The following is a 22,316-nucleotide window of genomic DNA, read 5'->3' as shown; positions in this document are numbered from 1 at the left end:
CCAAGGTGCAGGTTCTGAGGAGCTTTCCACCCAGACTCTCCAGATTTCTACAGTTGATGAGAGCATTTGCTCGACTGAAGCCTTTGCTGCACTGGAGCCTTTAACTGACCAGGCTCATTTCTGGGCATCTGAATAAAAGTAGTCCAGTCTTTCTACATCATGGCGCTTTACACGGCTCAGGACAAAACTTAATTATTTAATTTATGCTGTTTGACTGTAAGCCCTCTGAAGTCAGAGACTATATCTTACTTCATCCTATATGGACCCTATTAAACAGGATGTACAAAACAAACTGATTCGTAGATAAACTGTGAGATTGGATTTTGAATACTGAAAATAAGTGGCAGTTCTAAATTACCAGTTTCTGTTGAGTTAGTTACTCAGGTGGATCTCAGCCCTATGAGGCATAGAGGATGAAATTAAGGAAATCAATTTTAAAAATGGCATGTATGTGGGAAAGAAGTTAAATTTTTGGTCATACATTGCCTAGAAGTGCAATGGAAATTTCAACAAGGCTCTGTGTAATACCTTCAACAATCAGCTGATAACGTTTTCTCTTTCAGGAAGATTCTGCAGGTTCCCTTTGAATGAACCAAAAATTCTTCATCAGTTTTCCCTGACATGTCCCTACTGTGTAAAATATCTCTCTCCCCACTAATTCGACTAGATCAAAGGATCATATTTTACTCATTGTTACATTTCTAGCTACCTTATATAAACACTCATTAAATGTTTGTCCTACTGATAAGAATTTGATTCTACATACACTTTCTGTAAAAGTTAGTTATACATTTGACTTTTAATTTTTTAAATTTAATTTCTCCTGGAAATGGTTTGTCTTTACTATTTTTACAGTATGGGGGCATTTTTGAAGCTACATGAGGGGCTTAACACCAGTTTTTATCATAGCTGTAAGACACTTATCAGTGCCACAAAAATATACACTACCTTTTATTTTAATATCTAGGATTCACTATAGTCTTTAATCTAGAAATTAGAAAATTTTGTGAATATTGTAGAATTCCTTTAAGAAAAAAAGGGCGTATGAGCTTTTTAAATGTGTGTGTGTATCTTACAAATTATAAAATAAGGGCTGCGTTGTAGCTCAGAGGTAGAGCACTTACCTAGCATGCATGAGGCACTGGGTTCAATCCTCAGCACCACATAAAAATAAAGAGATTGGGCTGGGGATGTGGCTCAAGCGGTAGCGCGCTCTCCTGGCATGCGTGTGGCCCAGGTTCGATCCTCAGCACCACATACAAACAAAGATGTTGTGTCCGCCGAAAAAAAACTAAAAAATAAATATTAAAAAAATTCTTTCTCTCTCTCTCTCTCTCTCTCTCTCTCTCTCTCTCTCTCTCTCTCTCTTTCTCTCTCTCTCAAAAAAAAAAATAAAATAAAATAAAAAAAATAGATTGTGTCCACCTATACCTAAGAAATAACAAGTCCCAGTGTTCATTTCTGGTGAACTACTCTTGCATGTATTGTATAAGATCTAGAGTGCTAGTGGGCATGTTACAAACATAACTATTTTATGACAATATCCCATTTAATAATTTTTTTGTTAATTTTCAGAGTAAATGAATCTTCACATTATGATCTAGCCTTTACAGATGTACATTTTAAACCTGGTCAGATTAGAAGGCATTTCATTGAGGTTCCTGAGGGTGCAACATGGGCTGGTAAGTAAAATTTGTCTGGACCTCTTATTTTGGATGATTATGTGTTATAAATATGTGAACCCAATTTAAATTAATAGCCAGCATTACTGAATACCTCTAGGGTGTGGACACACTGTTCAGCATTTTACACAGGTTATCTTGTCTAGGCCAATAAGTATCCTTATTAAAAATGGTTTATATTTGGCTTAAAAAAGCATTTTGTGCTTGTATATATCTCTTTTGAGCATTTGCTTAAAATGAAGTCATGAAATACATGTGTGAGACCTCATTGAGAAGAGTTTGTTATCTCTCTGGTTCCTTGTACTATCTTCTGGTCATTTGTCTAAATGCAGTTTGTCTGTCTCCCTCCCTCTTGATATCACTGGAAATGCAAGACTTTTCTTATTACATATAATGTGGTAAAGGCAAAATAATAAATAACAAAAACTGTAAGTTAGAGTGCCGGATTGAAACAGGGTCCAGTATATCCTGTTGAACTGCACCCCTGTTGGAGTGTTGCTTTCTTCCTCTTTGTCCACCACAGACCATAGTCAGGAGGTGCACTAGACTCATTCCCCACACATACTTTTATGCATAATCTGTGTTCCAGGTCCTTTTCAGAGGGTGAGGTAGTGAGCTACATAGAGAAGGATTGCTTCTAGAGGCCTTTCCCCAAGGAGAGTCCTTGTGAGCCTCCAGTCCAAACTTCTGACTTACTTGGTGATTAAGAGAACCTAGATCAGAGGAAGGCAGCATGGAGCAGTGGAGCTTTGGAGACTGACAAGTTTGGGCTTCAGATCCAGACTCTGTCTTACCTTAATGCTTACTTGGGGCAGGTTGCTTAATTAACCAAACTTCTCTTTTAGCTAATTATGTTTAAATTAAAAGATTCAAGAGCTTATGAAGCATCTGAGACATAGCTTGTCCATGTTGATATTTATATCCTTAACAGTTCTTCTGGGGCTCAGTGTTAGAGGTGCTAAATTGAACATCTCTGTAGTAGCATCATATAGGCCTTCTCAGAGTTGTACAGTTCAAGGCCAATGATATTAAAGAGTAAAAAAATATTAATTAATACTGAATGTTGAGTTTAATATTTATTTAGTGGAAAATGACAGTGGGTATACTGCCCTGGTTATGATTTGTGTAGGTTGGTATTGAAAATACTTTTTTTTGTTTTAAAAAGTTATTGAATTATCTAGAATGCAAGTATTTCAGAGCATTTTACAAAGTTAGAGTAGAAGTGTATTACAATGGTTACTATTTCAAATAATTAGAAATATTGTCATAATGCTAGATTTTGTACTCTCAGCAACTGATTAGGTTCCAAGAGCTGTGTGCCCACTTGTCCTTGGGAACCACAGAGAACTGAACCTTGCTCCATTTCCCTTGAATTAGAATAGAGAATATTCTTTTGATGAGCTGCTGGTCTTGCCTCACGTGGTTTAGGCTCATTTCCAGCACTGCCTTCTGGTCAAGCTAAGCAAGTAGAAGTAGACCAGATGGAGACAGATTAAGAGAGACAGGAGAGTCTAGGAAAAATTACCAAATAAGTTGAATGAATAGATGCTAATGGAATTTAGGCCAGGATAAATAGTAGAGGTTTTAAAAATTATAATCTTCTTTACTGTATAAGGTATTGATTGATTTTCAGCTAAAACCAGCAAAAAGAAGGATCTTTAAGAGAGAGGTAGGTACCTGATAAGGATAATTGTTATGCACCTGTGGGCTGCTTGTGTCACCTGGCGCTTGCAGCAAGAGGCAGCTTTAGTTTAATACCCGTTTATCTCTTTTTTGCAGATTATCTTCTGCCCTCTGACTTTATTAAATATTCTGTTTCTGTGTTTTTAAGGGGGTACACAGGTTTCATTTCAGTATATAATTTTATTCTTTATATATTACTACCTAAACAAAAGGTCATTGTTAAAACCATATTTTAAATCTGACTAGTTTAAAGCTTTGCTTCTTTCCTTCTTATTCTAGAAGTTACTGTGTGTTCATGTTCTTCTGAGGTGTCAGCCAAGTTTGTTCTTCATGCAGTGCAGCTTGTGAAGCAAAGAGCATATCGAAGTCATGAATTCTATAAGTTTTGCTCCCTTCCAGAAAAAGGAACTCTGACAGAAGCTTTTCCTGTCCTAGTAAGTGTGATTAATAGATTGAAATCTCACTTTCCTTTTTGGTGGGGGCTAAGACTAACTATTTGAATTTGATTTAGTAGTTTCTACCCAGAGCACATTGGGACTCTATATTGTTCATACAAATTAAATGAAGTATGAAGTCTAATGAAGTCTAATTAGGGTACTTAAACCTAAGTATTGGACAAAAATATTCATCCTTTTTTAACTCTTGAATAATTTAGTCAAAGAAAAGTGCTAATCTTGTAGATTCTGACACTTCATAATTTGGACCTTGGTTTTAATTGTTTCCTCTATATAATTATTTCCTTATGGAACACTTTTCTCCAGGTCACTTATTTTATTAATGCCTTAAGAATCTGAGGGGCTTGGCGTTCAGATTACCTCACCAGGACAGGTCTCTACCCTTGGCTTTAGTGTAAGAAGTGAGGCAGGTGGACTTACCCTATTCTTCCACACGCTTGTGCTCTGAGTCTGAGTGTGTGTCTCTCCCACATCTCCTGTTACTTCCATGTCCTTGCATTGCATCAGTGTTACATGGTTGCTCTCTTTAAACTTTCTAATGCACTTGATTTCTAAAAAACCTAATTTAAAACAGGGCTAGGAACAGTTTTTCTTCTGCTTTTTGCTTTTATTATTTAACAGGGAGAAAGGTGTCACCATAATTTTGATTTTCTTTTAGTTTGCAGGAGGCTCTTAGACTAAAATTCAACTGTGCCTATTGAATATGCCTTATAAAGTTTTATCCTTTCTCTTATCCTCTCTTAGTTTTCTTTTGATCCTAATTTTTATTCCACTTTTTCAGCATTATTTTACTGTATATGCTTTCAAAAGATGCCTCAGATGTTTTGATAAGAAGTGTAAGATTATGATAAATAGTTGTGTATTTAAGTACCAATAATCATCTAAGTCTACATCTAGAGTGCCTAACAACACCTAGCACAAATGAAAAAAGTCCTTTGAGTTTTGTTATAAATAAGAAAATAATTGCTTAAAAAACAGCTAATTTTTATATTTTGTAATTAGAGGAAATAGGGATCTATATATTATAATTTATTCTTATTTTTATCTGCAGGGTGGGAAAGCAATTGAATTTTGTATTGCTCGTTGGTGGGCAAGTCTAAGTGATGTCAATATTGATTATACCATTTCTTTCCATGGAATAGTTTGCACTGCTCCTCAGTTGAACATTGTAAGTTCTGTGATATTTTCATCATTTTTAAATGTCATTTATTTGTGTTATTGAAAACTAATTTCATTGGTTATATTTAAACCTTATTGGAGAAATTATCTGTGGTTCTGAAAATAATAATCTTTGTTCATGGGTGTTTATAAATTTTACATTAGATACATTTATATTAGACATAAAGTACTTTTTATTTTCAGTTAAAGTTTGGGAAATTAATTTGTTAAATATCCTTTGTAGCACGCATCAGAAGGAATCAACCGTTTTGATGTTCAGTCGTCCTTAAAATACGAAGATCTGGCTCCCTGCATAACTTTGAAGAATTGGGTCCAAACACTACGGTATCACTCAGTGTTTAGGGGCTACAAATGTTGATGGTGGGTGGTGGGTGGGGAATCTCTTACATTCTTTGAAAAGTCGTTTTTCTTAAGCTATGTGAACACTGGAGATGAGAATCCAGTTTGACTGTGCAGCTTAGGAGCCTTCATGTGTCTCTGCAAGGCAGCCCAGCAGCAGTTTCTGTCCTCACTGTCCCACTTGGCTGGCAAAGCTCAGGACAGAGGATAGGTGATCCTGTCAGGACAAGTTAGGATCATGGACATTAGCCTTTTCATTTCTTGACAGAAAGCAACAAGTTAACATAATCTCTGATTTTAATATGTGCATCCTTAGCCATTCACGTACAGAACTCATAATGCTGGCAGGTCTTTTTGGACTCTGTGCCTCAGCAGCTCCCCTAGAAAACAGGCAGCTGAGCTACATGCTCACTCTTGCTGTGTTAAGGAGAGTACTTGTTTTTTATTGTTTAATCTGACCTTGTCCCATAGCAGCATACAGCGTGGTAGTAAATGCATTAAGAGAACCTCGTAGGGAATAGTAGTTGAGGGTATGTCTAGCTTGTATCTTCTTGGAAGTTTTACCCCTAAATCTCAAAAATTTGAACTAAGTATCAGTGACACAAAGCCTTTGCTTTTAGTATCTGGGACTCACTTTAGGCCAGAATCTGGTAATTAGAAAGTCCTGTGAATGTTATAATCAAAAAAGAGAGAGAGGCCTGGTGCAGTGGTGCACACCTGTAATTCCAGTACCTTGGGAGGCTGAGAAAGAAAAATCTCAAGTTCAAAGCCAGCCTCAGCAGTGGTGAGGCAAGCGCTAAGCAACTCAGTGAGACCCTGTCTCTAAGGAAAATACAAAATAGGGCTGGGGATGTGGCTCAGTGACCCAGAGAGAGAGAGCACTTTATATGTGTGTATGTGTCTTACAAATTATAAAATGAACAAATAGAATCTTCGGTATTGTGCTATCCACAGGCTATCTCTGCTAACGTTATAAAAATGGGATAATAACATTAATAAATTTGACATTTTTAACTATTTTAAAAAGTGATTCTCCTAATCTCAGTGCTTTTTTTGTAAAAATTTGTACAGTGACTTGCATTAGAGGATATTAAAAAAATTAAATGCTATTCCCTATATGGACAAGGGCATATTATGGCCCTGCCACGGCAGTACAGCACTACCAGCAGTTTGAACCGGATGCAAAATCAAAGCCTGTCCTTCAGCACTATTAGTGATTGTCCACCCTAGTGGTGAGATTTAGTTGGGCTAAGAGCTATTTGCAATATTTAATAATATTTTTATCCTGAAAATATTGTCTTTGTAATATTTATTGCAAAATTTAAACTGTGTTGCTATGACTCAGGCAATAAAGAACCATATGTGTTAATGATTAAAATATTATGAGGTATACTGAAAAAAGCAATTTTTAGGCATACTCATTGTAACTTTTGTAATATGTTATAAATTTTGTTGCTTACCATTTTGTCTTCTTAAATGAACTCTTGAATCAAATCAAATGTGTGATTGCTTTATTGTAGCCCAGTGAGTGCAAAAACAAAACCTTTAGGAGCAAGAGATGTTTTGCCAAATAATCGTCAACTTTATGAGATGGTCCTGACATATAACTTTCATCAAGTAAGTGTTTGCCTGGTAAAGTATATCCACATGATGAAATGTTGTGTTTCATGAATCAGAGAGTCAAGTTATTAACCCTGGTTAGTTTGGGATTATGCTTAGGAAATTATGGTTTCTACTTATCTAAGTACCATTCTGATGGAAGTCACAAAGCATAATTTAGTAGTGACCGTTTAGTAATACCTGTTCCTTAATGCCATCTGACCCAGAGTGATTAGTTGCCTTGGATGTGGCATAGTCCTTTGGATCATGGTGCCAGGCATGATAGCTTGCCGAAGGGGGCTTTGGAGGAGTAAAAGCTCAGAATGGCTCCCAGGTGGAATGAGTGTGACAGTACTTGAAACCAGTGTAAACACTGGATCAGAGTTTTTATAGTGAGATTTCAGTAAAACAGTCATTGATGAATATGAATTTGGTTTTGGTGTTAGGGAAATAATAGATGTCAATAAATTGTCAGATTTCAATTTTATAAAGTAATTAGAGGTCTTGAAGAATATTTATTGCTTGGTTAACGAGAACATAATAGCTATGTTTGTATTTTTTAACATTTGTAAAGAAAGTGTCTTTAATTAGTGTCAAAATACTAGATGTTCTGCATTTTCATAAGTTTTAGAAGAAAGCATTCTGAATACTTCTTAATGAAAAAGTCTTATCTTGACACCAGTATTCAAAATCTATATTAGAAATCATATGTAAACAGCAGTTCAGGAGGCTGAGGCAGGAGGATCGTGAGTTCAAAGCCAGCCTCGGCAAAAATGAGGCACTAAGCAACTCAATGAGACCCTGTTTCTAAATAAAATACAAAATAGGGCTGGGGATATGGCTCAGTGGTCAAGTGCCCCTGAGTTCAATCCCCAGTACCCCCCAAAAAAGGGAAAGAAATTATATGTATAAACCACATTGTATAATTAGCCTTTTTTTTTTTTTTTTTTATAGCCTAAGAGTGGAGAAGTAACTCCAAGCTGCCCACTTCTTTGTGAATTGTTATATGAATCAGAATTTGACAGCCAACTTTGGATTATTTTTGACCAGAACAAAAGACAGATGGGCTCAGGTGATGCCTATCCACATCAGGTATAAAATTGGCAGTGATGATTTGTTAGACTAACAGAAACTATCCCATGAAACCCTAATTTGATGTTATTGTAATATTTGTGCATTTTAAAGATGCCATGGTCTTGCAGTTTAGTACTTTTACAAACTATAGGAACTTCCTTGTCTACTGTGGTTGTTCAGGAACAGATTGACAGCTCTTCCGCCATGTAGTTAAGCTGATTGTGTGGGGTTAGAGAAGGGCGTGCATGATGCCTGTGGGCCCTGGGCAGTGTAGTTTGTTGTTGTTGTTGTTTAAGGTGCTGGGGTCTTGTGCATCCTAAGTACATGCTTTTCCACTGAGCTACACCCCTAGCCCAGTGTAGCTGTTTGTAGTATTTCTCCTTCCTACACACTGCCATTACCTATGTGAAAGTGGAAGGCAAATCATCCTAGGTACGTGAGTACCTCGAAGTGACCCCAGGTCTAATAAGCTAAAGGGAACATTAAGCAGTGTCCAGGTGGCTTCAGTTTGTTACCACTTTCAAATCTACTTCTTAATTTGACAACTGTATATTAAGTGCTTATAATTATAATTTATAGAAATCTTATCCCTGATTGAAATTTGTTTTCCTCAAAGCAAACAGTAGTCTCATCTTGGTGCAGACTGAATCACTGCAGTGCCGTTACTTTGGTTACTTTTCAGATCTTCTCAGAAAAAAGTGCAGATGCAAAATACAGCATCCATTCTCCATGAACATTATCACTGTGTATTCCTTGATCTCTGCTGGCTTCCTCTTTCTTGTTTGCTGTAAAGGGGTGTGACATTTGAGTTACAGTGTAAACATTACCAGAAGTCATATGTAGGCAATGCACCATGTGTATTTGTTTTAGATATTATACAGCACTTCTTTTTTTTTTTTTTTTTTTTGTAGTTTGTATGTGTCTTTGAGGACCCATGAACTAAAAAAAAAAAAAAAAAAAAGAGAGAGAGAGAGAGAAAAAAATCATTGCTTTTATCAGTCTAGAATGGACACTGGTTTAGCCAAGAATATGGCAGTATTCTGTTGTGGGAAGAGTAAGGGCCTAGGAGTCTGACCTGACTTGAACTTCCTGTGCTTCACTACCTGTGTGACCAGGGGCGGCAGCTCAGTGTCCTGATCTGTCTGCTCATTGGCACATGAGGCACTTAGTTTGTGCATGTATCTTGTTCACTTGTGTGTCCCTCTCTTATCCTCTTATTGTCATTTCTTTTTGCTTGATTAAATTTAACTTTTCCCAAATGTTTAGTTTAGTTTTGTTTTTCTTTTTTAGTATTCTTTGAAATTGGAGAAAGGAGATTATACAATTCGACTACAGATTCGTCATGAACAAATCAGTGACCTGGAGCGTCTTAAAGACCTTCCATTTATTGTTTCTCATAGGTTATCTAATACCTTGAGCTTAGATATTCATGAAAATCATAGCCTTGCACTTCTAGGAAAGAAGAAATCAAGCAACTTGACATTACCACCCAAATATAACCAACCATTCTTTGTTACTTCCTTACCTGATGACAAGTAAGTGATGACTTTGCTGATACTGTGGTCTGTGAACACCTGAACTGTGGTCTTTCCAATTTGAGTTCATTGTATTAGGCCAAATTTTTATAGAATATTGTCACTTTAAACTGAATTTATTTCTTTGAAATCTTAGCTATGGGGAATTTTTTCAGCACAGAATTGTTTTGATGTTTTTCCCCTAATTATCTTTGTGAAACTTTCTTCTTTGTTGCTTTTTTCCCTCTTTAATTCTCCCATTAGAATACCTAAAGGGGCGGGACCTGGATGCTACCTTGCAGGATCACTAACATTGTCAAAGACTGAACTTGGCAAAAAAGCTGTAAGTATTAGTTATTTACACTGAAACTATCTGTTTCAAAATTTCCATTTCTCTAAAGATGGGAATTAATTCCACATTTCAATTTGGGTAAAAGAAAATATCCATGGGCAGTGGGTAGAGGGGAAGCAGTTTTAAAGTATTTTTCCTCAAGTAACTAGTGAACCAGGATTAATATTTGCCTGTCTTTTAAAATGTATCATATTTTCTAAATATTTAGTCTTTTCCACAAGCCTGTGTGCTGTGGCCCTGAATCCTTCCTGCCTCAGTGGCAGATGTACTTGAGTTTCTTATGAAACCTGTAGATTCAAATCAAACTTGGCTTAAATAAATGAAATCTTTAAAATTGAAGCATGCTGTCGAATTTTCACTAATATTATAGAAATTAGAGTAAATCACATTGTCTTGGGTTGCTTCTAAAAGCCAATTAGAACATTTATTACAAATGAACAACATTTTTCACACTTGAGCAAACCTTTCTCTTATTGAAATCTTACATAATTAATGTAGACAAATAAATGTCTTTTAGCATTGCCTTTTATTGTCTCAAAATTATGCTTTCTCTTAGAAACCTGTTTCTGGTTGTCATAGTTTAGAAACAAATATTACAACTTTATAGGTATTTGTCAGTTTTTTCCATCTGTGTTTTCATTACAAATTCACTATAAGAATGGTACTTACATCCGTCACCTTTTGTCATAGAGTCATTTTAGCTCAATATTCATTAAAGTTATCATTCTTAACAGCTTTGCATTCTTACAGCTTGGCATTAATTCTTACAAAGCTAAGTAAGTCTACCACTTGATGCTGGGATTTATTAATGTTATCAAAATGAAATTTTATACATCTTAAAGTCTACTTTATTTTTTGCCACTGTTGAAACAAGGTCATTTATTCACTGCCATTGAAGCATAATTTAGGAATTTTGTACTTAGAAAAATTGTTTGTCCCAATGTTTCTTGGGTCTCATTTCTAAGTTATCCTTTAGTATAATTTGAAGTAAGTCAGTAGTTGATATTGGAATTTAAGAAATCCTTATAGTCTTTTTTGTAGATTTCATTTCCTTGGAAGCATAGCTGCTTCAGATATGAGGCTGCAGCTCTGAACTTTTCACCCAGATGACAGATGACTCTTGTGAAGAGTCCACTTTGTGTGACAAGCATAACAGGAAAGAATTGAAATATCATAAATTGTTAGTACTTCCTGACTGCAGTTTCAGAAGCAATTGTGAAATTACAGCCAGGTGGCATGAACCATGGTTAGTTAACTGTAGTCAGTAAGGTAGACTTTCTTAGAGCAGTAACCTAAGCTGTTGAGTGCATTATAATTTCCATTGCATTATTTATTGAATCTTTCTTCAGTCGTTTTGCTTTCCTGATGTTTTTGGCAGATGGGAAGTAACTATTTGTTTTACTTCTGTTTGACTTTCATGATAACCCTGAATGATGCTTTTTATTAGAATGCATAGGCTTGCATTATTGTGATGACACCCTTTAGAATCAGACCCTGCAGACTGTCAGCTGAATTTGTGTTTAATCTTAAGCAATGAACTTTGGTCACTTTTTAGATAAAAAGCTGAAAAACATTTGTTCTTAGAGTAGCATACTTATATTTGAAGTGGCAATGTTGCTTTGTATAAAAGCATGCCATTTGGATCACAGACACATGCAGGTGGAATGCAAGTCAGAAGAAAATTAGACAGAGGTGGTGTCTCCATCCTGTGTAGATTGTGCATGTTTTCTTACAGAATGTCGTTCTAACTCCCAGGGGCAGTCTGCAGCCAAACGACAAGGAAAATTTAAAAAGGTACTGATTGTCAGTTCTTAAAAACAATGTCTTAAAACCTTATTTACATATTAGTTAAACTTTCTGTCACTATTATAAATCTTTTTTTTTTTTTTAAATCTCACCCTTAGTTTCCTTTCTTTACATTCTGCAGTACAGCGCTCTTCACTGTACCTACAAGCAGTGTTGATATACTGCTTTTCTAAAGGCTTTTTCCAATTGTAAATTGCTGGAAGACTCCTATTGTTCCTGTGTATCAAAAAATTTTAATGTTATTCATTTATTGCCACAGATATGATATCAAGTAATAAAATTTGGAATTTTGTTTATCTAAAATCTTATAAAGAGATCATCCTAAAAATTTAGCCATAGAGGCCAAAGCACTTATATACAAAATTAAAATCACTTTTAAACTGGATTGATATGATTAATAAAATATTCCAGCTTTCTGAAGTGAAGTTTATTCCTGGCTCTTGAATCTATCCTGTTCTGGAAGGATAGAGACAAAAGACATCAATGGAGATCACAGGACCAGAAATAAGAACTTCTGACAAAAAAATTAAAGCATATACTAAATATGAACAGATTTTGCCTTCCAGTGGTCTGCTTGACTTCCCCATTGCACATAAGGGAACCTGTTAACAGCTAGAGCCAAATGTAACTCAACAAAGAAAATTTAAAGGGATTCACATTTAGTGAAGCTCCACTGGCACCTTTTAGCTTTTGCTTCAGCAGGAAGTAACTGCAGTGGAGAGTCAGTAGTGTTTTAAGACATAGACAAAAGATAACTATGTTTCTTAATTTCTAGTGCTATTGAACTGGGGATCACCATTTTATAATAGGTAAAATTCCTTTATTAAAATGTTCATACTGTTATTCAACAATAAATGCTTTGTTCAAACACAGTACACCCCAGAAATTATCTTCCCAGATAGAAGAATAAAGACCAGTATGTCTGAAGTGGACATTTTGACCCATTTGGGGGTCAGGTAAATTTATTTGAAGAAATGAAGGCAGCATGTAAAAACTGTATTTCATTTTATATATTGATGTTTGCATCTTTGGTTTGTCACGAAGATAGTTTGAAAGTCATTGCTTTCAAGAATGGGGAGAAAGTATTCTAGGAGTCATTGAAGATGGAAGATGCATATCATCAAGGTCATGCCCAATTAGGTTTTTGTTTGTTTGTTTGTTTTTTCTTTCGTTCCTCTTATATATTTTGGTTGACTTTGGAGGCATTCTGGTGGGTTTTGTTTGTGTTAAGATGTGCAAGGTAGGAAAGAGTTAAATGAATCAGATTGTCATTGCTAGATGGCTAGTAAGGCTTTGTATGAGGAACTTGGGCACTATAGTGACTTCTGCCTGTTCCTTCCTGTCTTCAGTGCAAGTGTAGGCTCTAACTTTAAAATAAGCAGTGTAGGCACATTACAAAGAAAATTGGGTATGGATATACAATGTGAAAGAATTTAGTTACTTTTAAAAGATCATATATAGCATTAATCTTTAGTTATTTTAGTTTGTATAAAGCTTTGAATTTTTGAATTTACAGTTAATAATAATTTAAGAACTAGAGAATTTGCATTTTTGAATCAGACTATAAATGGCAATGTTATGCTGCTAAAAGAGTAGTTTGACAGGTGAGTTTGACTTTGTGTCAGTTTGAACACTACTGAAATCCTTTGTGCATAAGTGGAATAAAAAAATTATTATTTACCATTAAATGTCTACTATGGAATACTCTTCAGAGCTTTTCTGCTCTGATGATGCTTCTTGGCTGTCTTTTTGAACCCAAATCAAGATTGAAGGTACAAAACTATTTCTATTAAATTGACCTTGAGCCTTGAGAAGCAGGTTGAAAAGATCCTTATTATAAAAAAAGAATAAAACGATTTTGATATCACAAATGAGAGGCAGCCTCATTTTTTCTTTTGATAATAAATGAATTAAAACTATCAGACTTATAATTCTGATAATAAATTCTCGTTCTGAAGTATTTTATAGAATTCTACTAGCATTTATAATGGTACTGATTATAAAGGCTTGCTTTTTGCTTAAGATAATTCATCATAAACTTTTCTTTTATATTTTTCCTAATAGATTAAGCTTTCTATTATGGGATTTCTTTCTGCTTTTTATAGGTCTTTGTTAATTTTTTATTATAAATTATTTTAGTGGATTTCTCATTTTTAATTAGTTCTATTTTCTTTCTTCAGTATTAAAACAATAATAGAAAATGCCTTACCTCTGAGTTCCAGAGGAGAAATTGCCTTGCAATAAATACTACATGGTTTTCCTATCCAGAGATGTCACAGTTCTTCCTAGTCTGGGAAACTGTTAGAATGAGTGGGGGCTGCCTGGCAAGCAGCATTCTCACTCTAACATACTGGACAATAAAGCGAACTGCCTTAACAGGAAGTGAAGACTGGAAGCCTCTTCTGTCTTTAATTCCTGAATGCCTGGTGTCTGTGCAGCAGACAGTGCCAAGGCAGTGTTTCAGTAGGTCCTTGGTGGTAGACTATTAGCAAACACTTTACCTAGGCTTTGCCCAAGGCCACACCCACTTAGGAGAGTCAACCTCAAGAACTATGGCAAGGTCCTAAAAAAGCTAAGCAATAGCTTGTTTGTTTGTTTGTTTTTTCCGGTTTCACACTTCAGATAAAGCCCTTATTCAGGCCCTATCCCTGGCCTCAGAAGCAAAGGGGTCCCAAATGGCTGCAGATGTGTTTGTTCAGAATCTCATGTCAAAGTGGTTTTCTGTGCTATAAATGAATTATGAGGTAATAGTTATTGTTTTGTGTTGAAACACTATTAAAATTACAGCAGTATTCTTCAGATTTACTGTTATAGCATTTTATACCCAAAATTGAATTCCACTGAGAACTTTGTTAAAGTGAACATATTTATATAGTATATACACTGAAAAACTCTGTTTGGAGGAATAGGGCCTTGTACTGCTATCTTTGTCTCAATGTATGTGAATTTTTTTTCTTAAATACTATAATGATGGCAGTAAAAGTCTTTTTGATAATCAACACAATTTTTTGTTCTTTTAGAAACTTAACTAAATGGAACATATGCTTTAATTTAACATTATTTTTAATATGAACATGAAGATAGCATTTGAGAAACTAACTTTATAAATAATGATTTAAAGATAACAAAAACAAACCTAGTGTGGTAATATGTGATTTCATTTGCCACACAGTGCATTACTTTTCATAAGAAAAGCCTTCCTGCTATGAAACAAATGTTTTTATACTCCATTTCTATGTTCTCTACAGAGTAAAATTTCTCAGAACATGTATAGACTTGCTCCCTCCCTATTCTCTTCCTTCCTTGGCCTTTATCCCACTGCACTGCTCTTCCCAAGGTGGCCACAGGCTCCTTGCTGCCAGGTGTCAGCTCACCTTCTTCCTTGTCGGGCACCACCCCAGCTCTGCCATCATGGTTGCTCCTGTCTTCATGGTGGTTTTTCCTCAAGGTGTCCCTGACCCCAGATTGCTTTTGCTTGCTTTCTCAATCACAGTGCCTCTAGATAGTAGAATGCTTTGGGACAAGCCCTGGGCTTCTCTTTTCCCATCTCCTGTCCTGGTGGTCTTACTCATCCCCGTAGTTTTCAGCAATGTCAGCAAGCACTGTTGATGATTCCTTCAAACAATTTCTTTCTTCATTTTCTTCTATTTCCACAGCCTGTCCTTCATTCTAACGCCATGTCACAATTCCTAGGTTTGTTTCCCTGCCTCTTCTTTTGCCTTCTGCGATCCATTCTCCAAATATTATGGGGAGGTATTAAAAAACAAACGAAAAAATTTAATCCACATAGGATCAAGTCATTTAAAAGCAGAATTCTTTAGTTGTGTCTTAAATCAACTATTTTGCATAAAACTGTTGCGCTAGGCTCTGCTAAGTACTTAACATCTATTTGTTTAACTATATTTCATCAAATCCTGTTTACTGTGTCTGCTGCTAAACCTTCTGCCTTCAAAACCTAATTACTGAACTGGGTATGTCTCATTCTCTCTTCAGTTAGATTATTTAGATTTATTTATACTCATTCATGTGCTCATTTTAGATCCATTTAGGTTTCCATTGCCATTCTGTCTACACTGGTTCCCTCACCTTACCTAACCATCACTCTGAGTTCTTTTATTGTTAGTGACTTCAAACTATCAGAAATCACTTTCTTGTACGTGTATTTCTCACTTCGCCAGATAGAATGTGTGTCTGTAAGGACAGGAAAGGGCCTTGTCTGCACTTTTTTTCACCTGATAGAGCATTGTCTGACACATGGAAGGAGCTCACCAAGTCCTATTGGTTAAACAAAGGAGTAGATTTACTTAGAAATGAGGATCTTATCTCTTTATATCTTTAACTTATTCCCTCTCCTGCTTAAATTTAAAATGTGAAAGGTCAACAGACTCATTACTCTGTCAAATATAAGTTATAAAGCTAAGAATACCAAATACACTCAACTGGAGAAAAGTTTGTTCTTATCTCCTTTACTTTTAAAGGTACTATTAAAAGTATTAGTACTTTAAAGTTGGGGGGTATTGTGATTACAGGTGGACACTTTTGATGTATTATGACCCTTAGAATCTGGAATATAAGGTAGTACAATTCAGACACAACGTGATATATTTATTACATGATATTCAGTTATTGAAGATGATTTTATGGTACAAAAAATTAAGCATATTAATCTAAAATTCTCTCTCTACATTCATAGGATGTAATTCCTGTTCATTACTACCTAATACCCCCACCAACAAAGACTAAGAATGGCAGCAAAGACAAAGAAAAAGATTCAGAAAAAGAGAAAGATTTAAAGGAAGAGTTTACTGAAGCATTACGGGATCTAAAAATTCAGTGGATGACAAAGTAAGTTTTTGAGTGGGTTTTATTCCTCCAGATATTTAGTTTTATTTTCCCAACTACAATATTGTGTAGATGTCCACATTCTATCCAAAACTGCTAATAATGGATAGTAGGATTACAATTTCTTCTAAATGTTTCATATATTCATTTTTATAATAATCTTTTGTGACAAAAAAATTAAAATATTTCAATCACTTTAATTTGCTCTTGAAGATAATTTTATTGGTGGATAGGTATACAAAGGAAAAGAAAGAAAACTTTTGCCAACCATACAAAGATAATCATTGTCCTTTTATTATTTTTCTCTATATTTTTACATTTAGCAGTGTGAATGATAATGTGTCCTAGCTTTCCACTTATTGGGGGTGGGGGGTATGAGCATTTCCTGTGTGATTTAGTAGCCCATTAAAGAACCATTTTTAATTACTGTATAGTAGTTGGTCCTATGGATACAGTGTAATCTATTTAAACATTTAGCATATATGTATTTAAAACTCTTCACTATGCTGTGTGACCATTTTTATAAAGATTTCTTTAACTTCCTCAGGTAGCATAGTGTAATTTTTTAGTCAGACATTAATTTTTAAGTCATCTTGATCTGTTTTACTAAATTGCCTTCTAGTGCAAATATAATTTCTATTTCATCTGTGTGTGTGACTACTACAGGATGCCAAAAAGAGGCCATTATTGCTGTCTTAAATTATGTAATTACACTTCTTTAGTCACTAAAATTGAGCTTTTTGCAAGTTATTTGTTATTTGTATAGCTTCTATCAATTATAAATATGTTCTTTGCCCAGTCTTTTATTGGAACATTAGATTTTTCTTGTCAGTTTAAATTTAATATAAAAGATATTAATATTTTTCTGTATTTGTCACAGATTTTACAACAACTTTGAGTTTTGGCTTACTTTTTCTTTCTTTTTTCTTTTTTTAGTTGTAATTGGACACAGTGCCTTTATTTTATTTTTATTTTTATGTGGTGCTGAGAATCAAACCCGGCCTCGCATGTGCTAGGCGAGCGCTCTACCACTGAGCCACAACCCCAACCCCTAAGCTTACTTTTTCCACAATATTTTGTTCTATGTAGTTGAATGAGTTTCTTTTTCCACTTGTATGCAGTGTTTCTTTCATCACTGGTTTTCTGTGGGAGTCCCTTTAGCTGATTATATATGCATGCTTGCAGTTATGAAGTCTTGGAGGGAACAGAAGTCTTTATAATGTAAAAATAATTCCCAAGGATTGAACCGTTATGTGTGGGTCCACATGCAAATATACCTTCCCATTTAAAGCTAGATTGTATCTCAACCAGGAGTCAAAGTCTTACTCTGACTTATTGGAGGATGAGTACTTAATACAACGTAAATTTCTCAAAAGTGAAATTGCAGAGATTGACTTGTATAGTGATGATAGCCTGAGAACCCCAATAATTCTGCTCCCCAGTAAAACTAGTGAAAAATTATTTTTTTTAAAGAACAACACTCTAAAAATTATCCTAAGGGTGCACAGCAAGTGAAGAAACATGCTCAGAAATATCTTCAAAAATGGTAAGAAAAGTGAAAGTCTGTGGTGTTCCAGCAAAGACCACTGCTCACTCTTCACTCTCAATTCAGTGAAACAGAAATTTAACTTCAAACCGGTGCCAGTGTAGCCACAGGCTCCCTCTCACCCAGCTCCCATGAGAGGGAGCACTTTGTTTTCAGGAGGAACCAGGACATCATTTCTCATGTCTTTCCAGCCACCTGTTGCTGAGGCTAGGTTCTAGCAGAATGAATTCTAGAAGTGGGGATTCCCTTCTGCTTTTGAAAGACTTGAATAAGAGAAAAGCCAACTGCTGAGCATTCTGGTGTTCACAGTTGGGCTCTCTGTATAGTCTTGTTACCTCATCCTAGTTGGGAAGTGTGATGAGAACACTGGACCCCAGTGCTCAGGGTGCTGTGATACCACATCTGGCCAGGAAGCCAAGGAAACCCCAGGCTCCCTCCCTCCCTCCACCAAGAGTGCCAGCTCCAAAAGTAAAATTGTCATGCAGAAAAATATGTCATTTTCCTGCCACTTGTATTTTGACAAGGGTACCAATGTCAGAACCGTTCAGTGAGGAAGAACTGATGTTTTAACAAAAGTACAGGGTCAGTTAGATAGCTCTGCAGACAAAGAATTAAGGTGGACCTTTTGCCTTACATCTTCTACACAAATTTACTTAAAAATGTGACAAAGAACTGAAGTTTCTGAATGAAGACATCATGGTAAATCTTAGAAACATCATGGATTACACGATTCAAAATTAAAAACATTTTTGTCTGAAGGCATAGCATCAGGACAGTGAGAAGAGCGAGTTTATATATATATATATATATATATATATATATATATTTTTTTTTTTTTTTTTTTTTTTTTAAATCTCTGAGGAGCTTCTATCAGAATATATAAAAAATTACAAGTCGGTAATCCTGAGTTGGATGGCCCAGTTTTGGTTTTTTTTTTTTTTTTTTTTTTTTCAGTTCTAGATGGACACAATACTTTTATTCCATTTATGTGGTACTAAGGATTGAACCCAGTGCCTCACATGTGTGAGGCAAGTGCTCTGCCACTGAGCATAATCCTCTCCAAGATGGCCCAGTTTTATAAATAGTCAAAGAGTCTCAACAGACATTTCTATAATGAAGATTATAAAAAGCCAATAAGCACATGAAAAGATGGTCACCATCCTTAGTCCTCAGGGAAAGGCGCATCAAAACCACAGGAAAACATTGCTTTATGTCTCTTTATTTGATACTTTAGAATTTTTGGAAAAGTCTAGAATTTTCTTCATATAGATCTTAGGCATTTCTAGACCTTTAATCTTTCTTGCTATTTTGTGAATGTACTGTTTTCTCCTTTTTAATAGGCATGTGGTTTTCCTCATTTTTAACAAATCTGTTTATAGCTGGTATGTAAGAAAGCTGTTGGTGTTTATTTTCATCTGAACATCTAAAAGAACTCTTATATGAAATAACTTTCAGTTTACTGTTCTTGGTATTCTAGGTAAGCATTTGTACCTGCAAATAGTGACCATCTTTGTCAATGACATCTGTATTTCAAATTGATGTCTTTTTTGACTGGAACTTTCAAACATTGTTAAACAATTGAGATGATAAACCAGGCATGGTGCTGCACACCTATAATCCCAGTGGCTTGGGAGGCTGAGGCAGGAGGATTGCAAGTTCATAGCCAGCCTCTGCAATGTCAAGGCACTAAGCAACTCATTGAGACCCTGTCTCTAAATAAAATACAAAATAGGGCTGGGGATGTGGGTCAGTGGTCAAGTACCCCTGAGTTGAATCCCTGCTATTCCCCCCCCCAAAAAAAATACAGAAGATAAATGTTCTTTTTAGAAGAAAATAGTGAATGTTTCTCTCTCTTACCTCCATAGGCTGGATTCTAGTGACATTTATAATGAATTGAAAGAAACCTATCCTACTTACCTTCCCCTATATGTTGCACGGCTTCATCAATTGGATGCTGAAAAGGTTGGACATTTTCTTTTTTTAATAAATCTTATTTTGTCTGTAATATTAGATAAGTTTTGTACTTCAAATAAAGGTTAATCCTTATCTTTGTAGTCTGTTCTTGCCAACTAAAACATATTTACTCAAATCAAGTGTCCCTTTACTCTGTTTTCATTAATGTGGTTATAGGACCTAGCCACTGCTGGGAGTTGACTGGCAGCAATGCTGGGTAGCATGTAGTGTGTATGTGGTGTGACCTAGTAATCTTGTGGTTAGTGAGAATGGGTAGTAGAGAAGATAGCCTATGGGTTGACTTGTGACCTTAACCCATAGGGCAAGTTCCTGGCCAGATAGAAATCTGAACACGTGTGGTGCAAAAGTTCCTGCTTCGTGTTAACTTCATTAGTGATTCTCATTCGTAAGGATTAACCACAGTTCCAGACAGTTGTAAGGTGAACCATGGCAGGAGGGAATTGCTGGTCATAATCAGTTAGAAATCAGGAAAGGTGGCAGGTCACCTAGAGTGTGTTTAAAAGAGAGCTCTTAAAAGACTTGAATAGGAGAAAAGCCAACTGCTGAGCACTCTGGTGATCACAGTCGGACGCTATGATTATAATAATCTTGTTACTCTCATCTATTTTATGATTGATTAGAAAACAGTTTATTTCATCAGATAGTGCTTTTCTTCTTTATTTTTTTTACTTCTGCTTTCATGTGTGGAACAACATAGCCAATCACATCTCTGAAATCTTATGACATGCAGAAAATAGGTGTCCTTTGTAAAAAGACAAACCAAAAAAAAATTTTTTTACAAACTTCATGTATGGTTTACTCTCACTGTTGATCTATAGCAGGAAGTGTAAGTTAGGTATATTTATGTCTGCACTCAAGTTTTCCAGAGATGTTGGCAACTACCAGAGTCTTCATCAGGAAATAGGACAGAGCCTCTGGGCTGCATGTAGATATAGATGATCTCGCTGCAGACACGGCTCTCATGGTCGAGACAACAAAAATCAAATGCTTTATTGTACTGAGCAATATACCCAGTTTTCAATTTCTTTTTTTTCTCCCCAGGAACGAATGAAGAGACTTAATGAAATTGTTGAAGCTGCAAATGCTGTAATTTCTCATATAGATCAGACGGCACTAGCAGTTTATATTGCAATGAAGACTGACCCCAGGCCTGATGCAGCTACTATAAAAAAGTACCTAACCAGTAAATAATCTTTCTTGCATCTCATTTCTTAGTTATTTGTATAAAAATTAGGGACTAATGTTATTGAGGATATTATTTTCTGATGTCTGGTTTTGCCTATAATCAAGATTATCAATATTTGGGTACTCCCTCCTTAGAAATGTTGTAATAATTTTCTTCAGTCCTTTTAAGACTCAGCCAGAAAAGCATTTTGCTTTGTGTACCATTAAGTGTGTCAGGGTAGAGTGGTTTGAGTAGCTGTGACCAAGTGGTCTCTCCCCTTGGGGGTTTATGTGACCTGGACAAATTGAGAGGACCAAAGCATGGCACCTAGAAATTAATTTTTAAATGATTTATTGACCCTTAGCATGAAAAGTGTAAATTTTAGGGGTCTGGGGACATAGCTCAGTTACTAGAGTGCTTGCCTCACAGTCACAAGGCCTGGGTTCAATCCCCAGCACCACCAAAAAAAAAAAAAAGTAAGGAAAAATGTAAATTGTAGTTTCTAATGCCTCATAGAACAAATTATCTTAAAAATTAGGTTAAACCTGTTATTTAGCAACCTTAGTTTTCTGTAGCTCTCTTTACCTGGGAGAATGGTAAGAGGTGGGGGGGGGAGTTTATAGTTTAGTCTTTGTAAGACCTAAGGCTGTAGGCAGATATTGGAGCTTAACTGGGTTTACTGGTGGTTGGTGTGGTTCTTTCCACCCAGGTGTGTATGTGAGAGGTGTGATGGTCCAGTGGTCTGAACCAGGCTGTGTTCCGTGTTTGGTATCTTATACCCTTCTGTGAACTTTCTTCTTTTTTTTTTTTTTTTTTTTTTTTTTTTTGGTGGTGGTGCTAAGGATTGAGCCCAGAATTTTGCAAGTGCTCTACCGCTGACCTTCATCCTTGTCCCTTTTCTGAGACAGGGTCTTTCCTCGGTTGCTGACGCTGGCCTGCAACTTGTAATCCTCCGGCCTCAGCCTCCTGAGTCACTGGGATTACAGGAATGTACCACCATGCCTGGCCCACCCTTCTGTGAATTCTCACTATCACATTGTAGTTCACCTGCATCCGGTTTTCCTGTCACTGATTTATTTTCAACATTGGGTATCATTAACTTGCAA

At 35.8% G+C, this 22,316-nt stretch overlaps 1 protein-coding gene across 3 annotated transcripts in view; it reads left to right on the top strand.

The window, feature by feature from the left end:
* Tpp2 (tripeptidyl peptidase 2) overlaps positions 1-22,316 on the top strand; it is a 69,520-nt gene that overhangs the window by 36,532 nt on the left and 10,672 nt on the right. Inside the window, exons 16-27 of one of the 3 annotated variants that reach the window (XM_026399499.2) lie at positions 1,576-1,682; positions 3,645-3,799; positions 4,872-4,988; positions 5,223-5,323; positions 6,859-6,955; positions 7,892-8,029; positions 9,302-9,546; positions 9,790-9,868; positions 11,633-11,671; positions 16,377-16,528; positions 19,937-20,033; positions 21,087-21,217. In XM_026399499.2, coding sequence (XP_026255284.1) covers positions 1,576-1,682; positions 3,645-3,799; positions 4,872-4,988; positions 5,223-5,323; positions 6,859-6,955; positions 7,892-8,029; positions 9,302-9,546; positions 9,790-9,868; positions 11,633-11,671; positions 16,377-16,528; positions 19,937-20,033; positions 21,087-21,217 — 1,458 coding nt within the window. Of the gene's footprint in view, positions 1-1,575; positions 1,683-3,644; positions 3,800-4,871; positions 4,989-5,222; positions 5,324-6,858; positions 6,956-7,891; positions 8,030-9,301; positions 9,547-9,789; positions 9,869-11,632; positions 11,672-16,376; positions 16,529-19,936; positions 20,034-21,086; positions 21,229-22,316 lie in introns of all 3 variants that reach the window. The other 2 variants (XM_026399512.2, XM_026399507.2) reach the window with 2 other exon arrangements.

This window comes from Urocitellus parryii, chromosome 2 (assembly GCF_045843805.1).
Source record: "Urocitellus parryii isolate mUroPar1 chromosome 2, mUroPar1.hap1, whole genome shotgun sequence".
NCBI classification, from domain to species: domain Eukaryota; kingdom Metazoa; phylum Chordata; class Mammalia; order Rodentia; family Sciuridae; genus Urocitellus; species Urocitellus parryii.
This window is presented reverse-complemented; position numbering and strand designations above follow the sequence as displayed.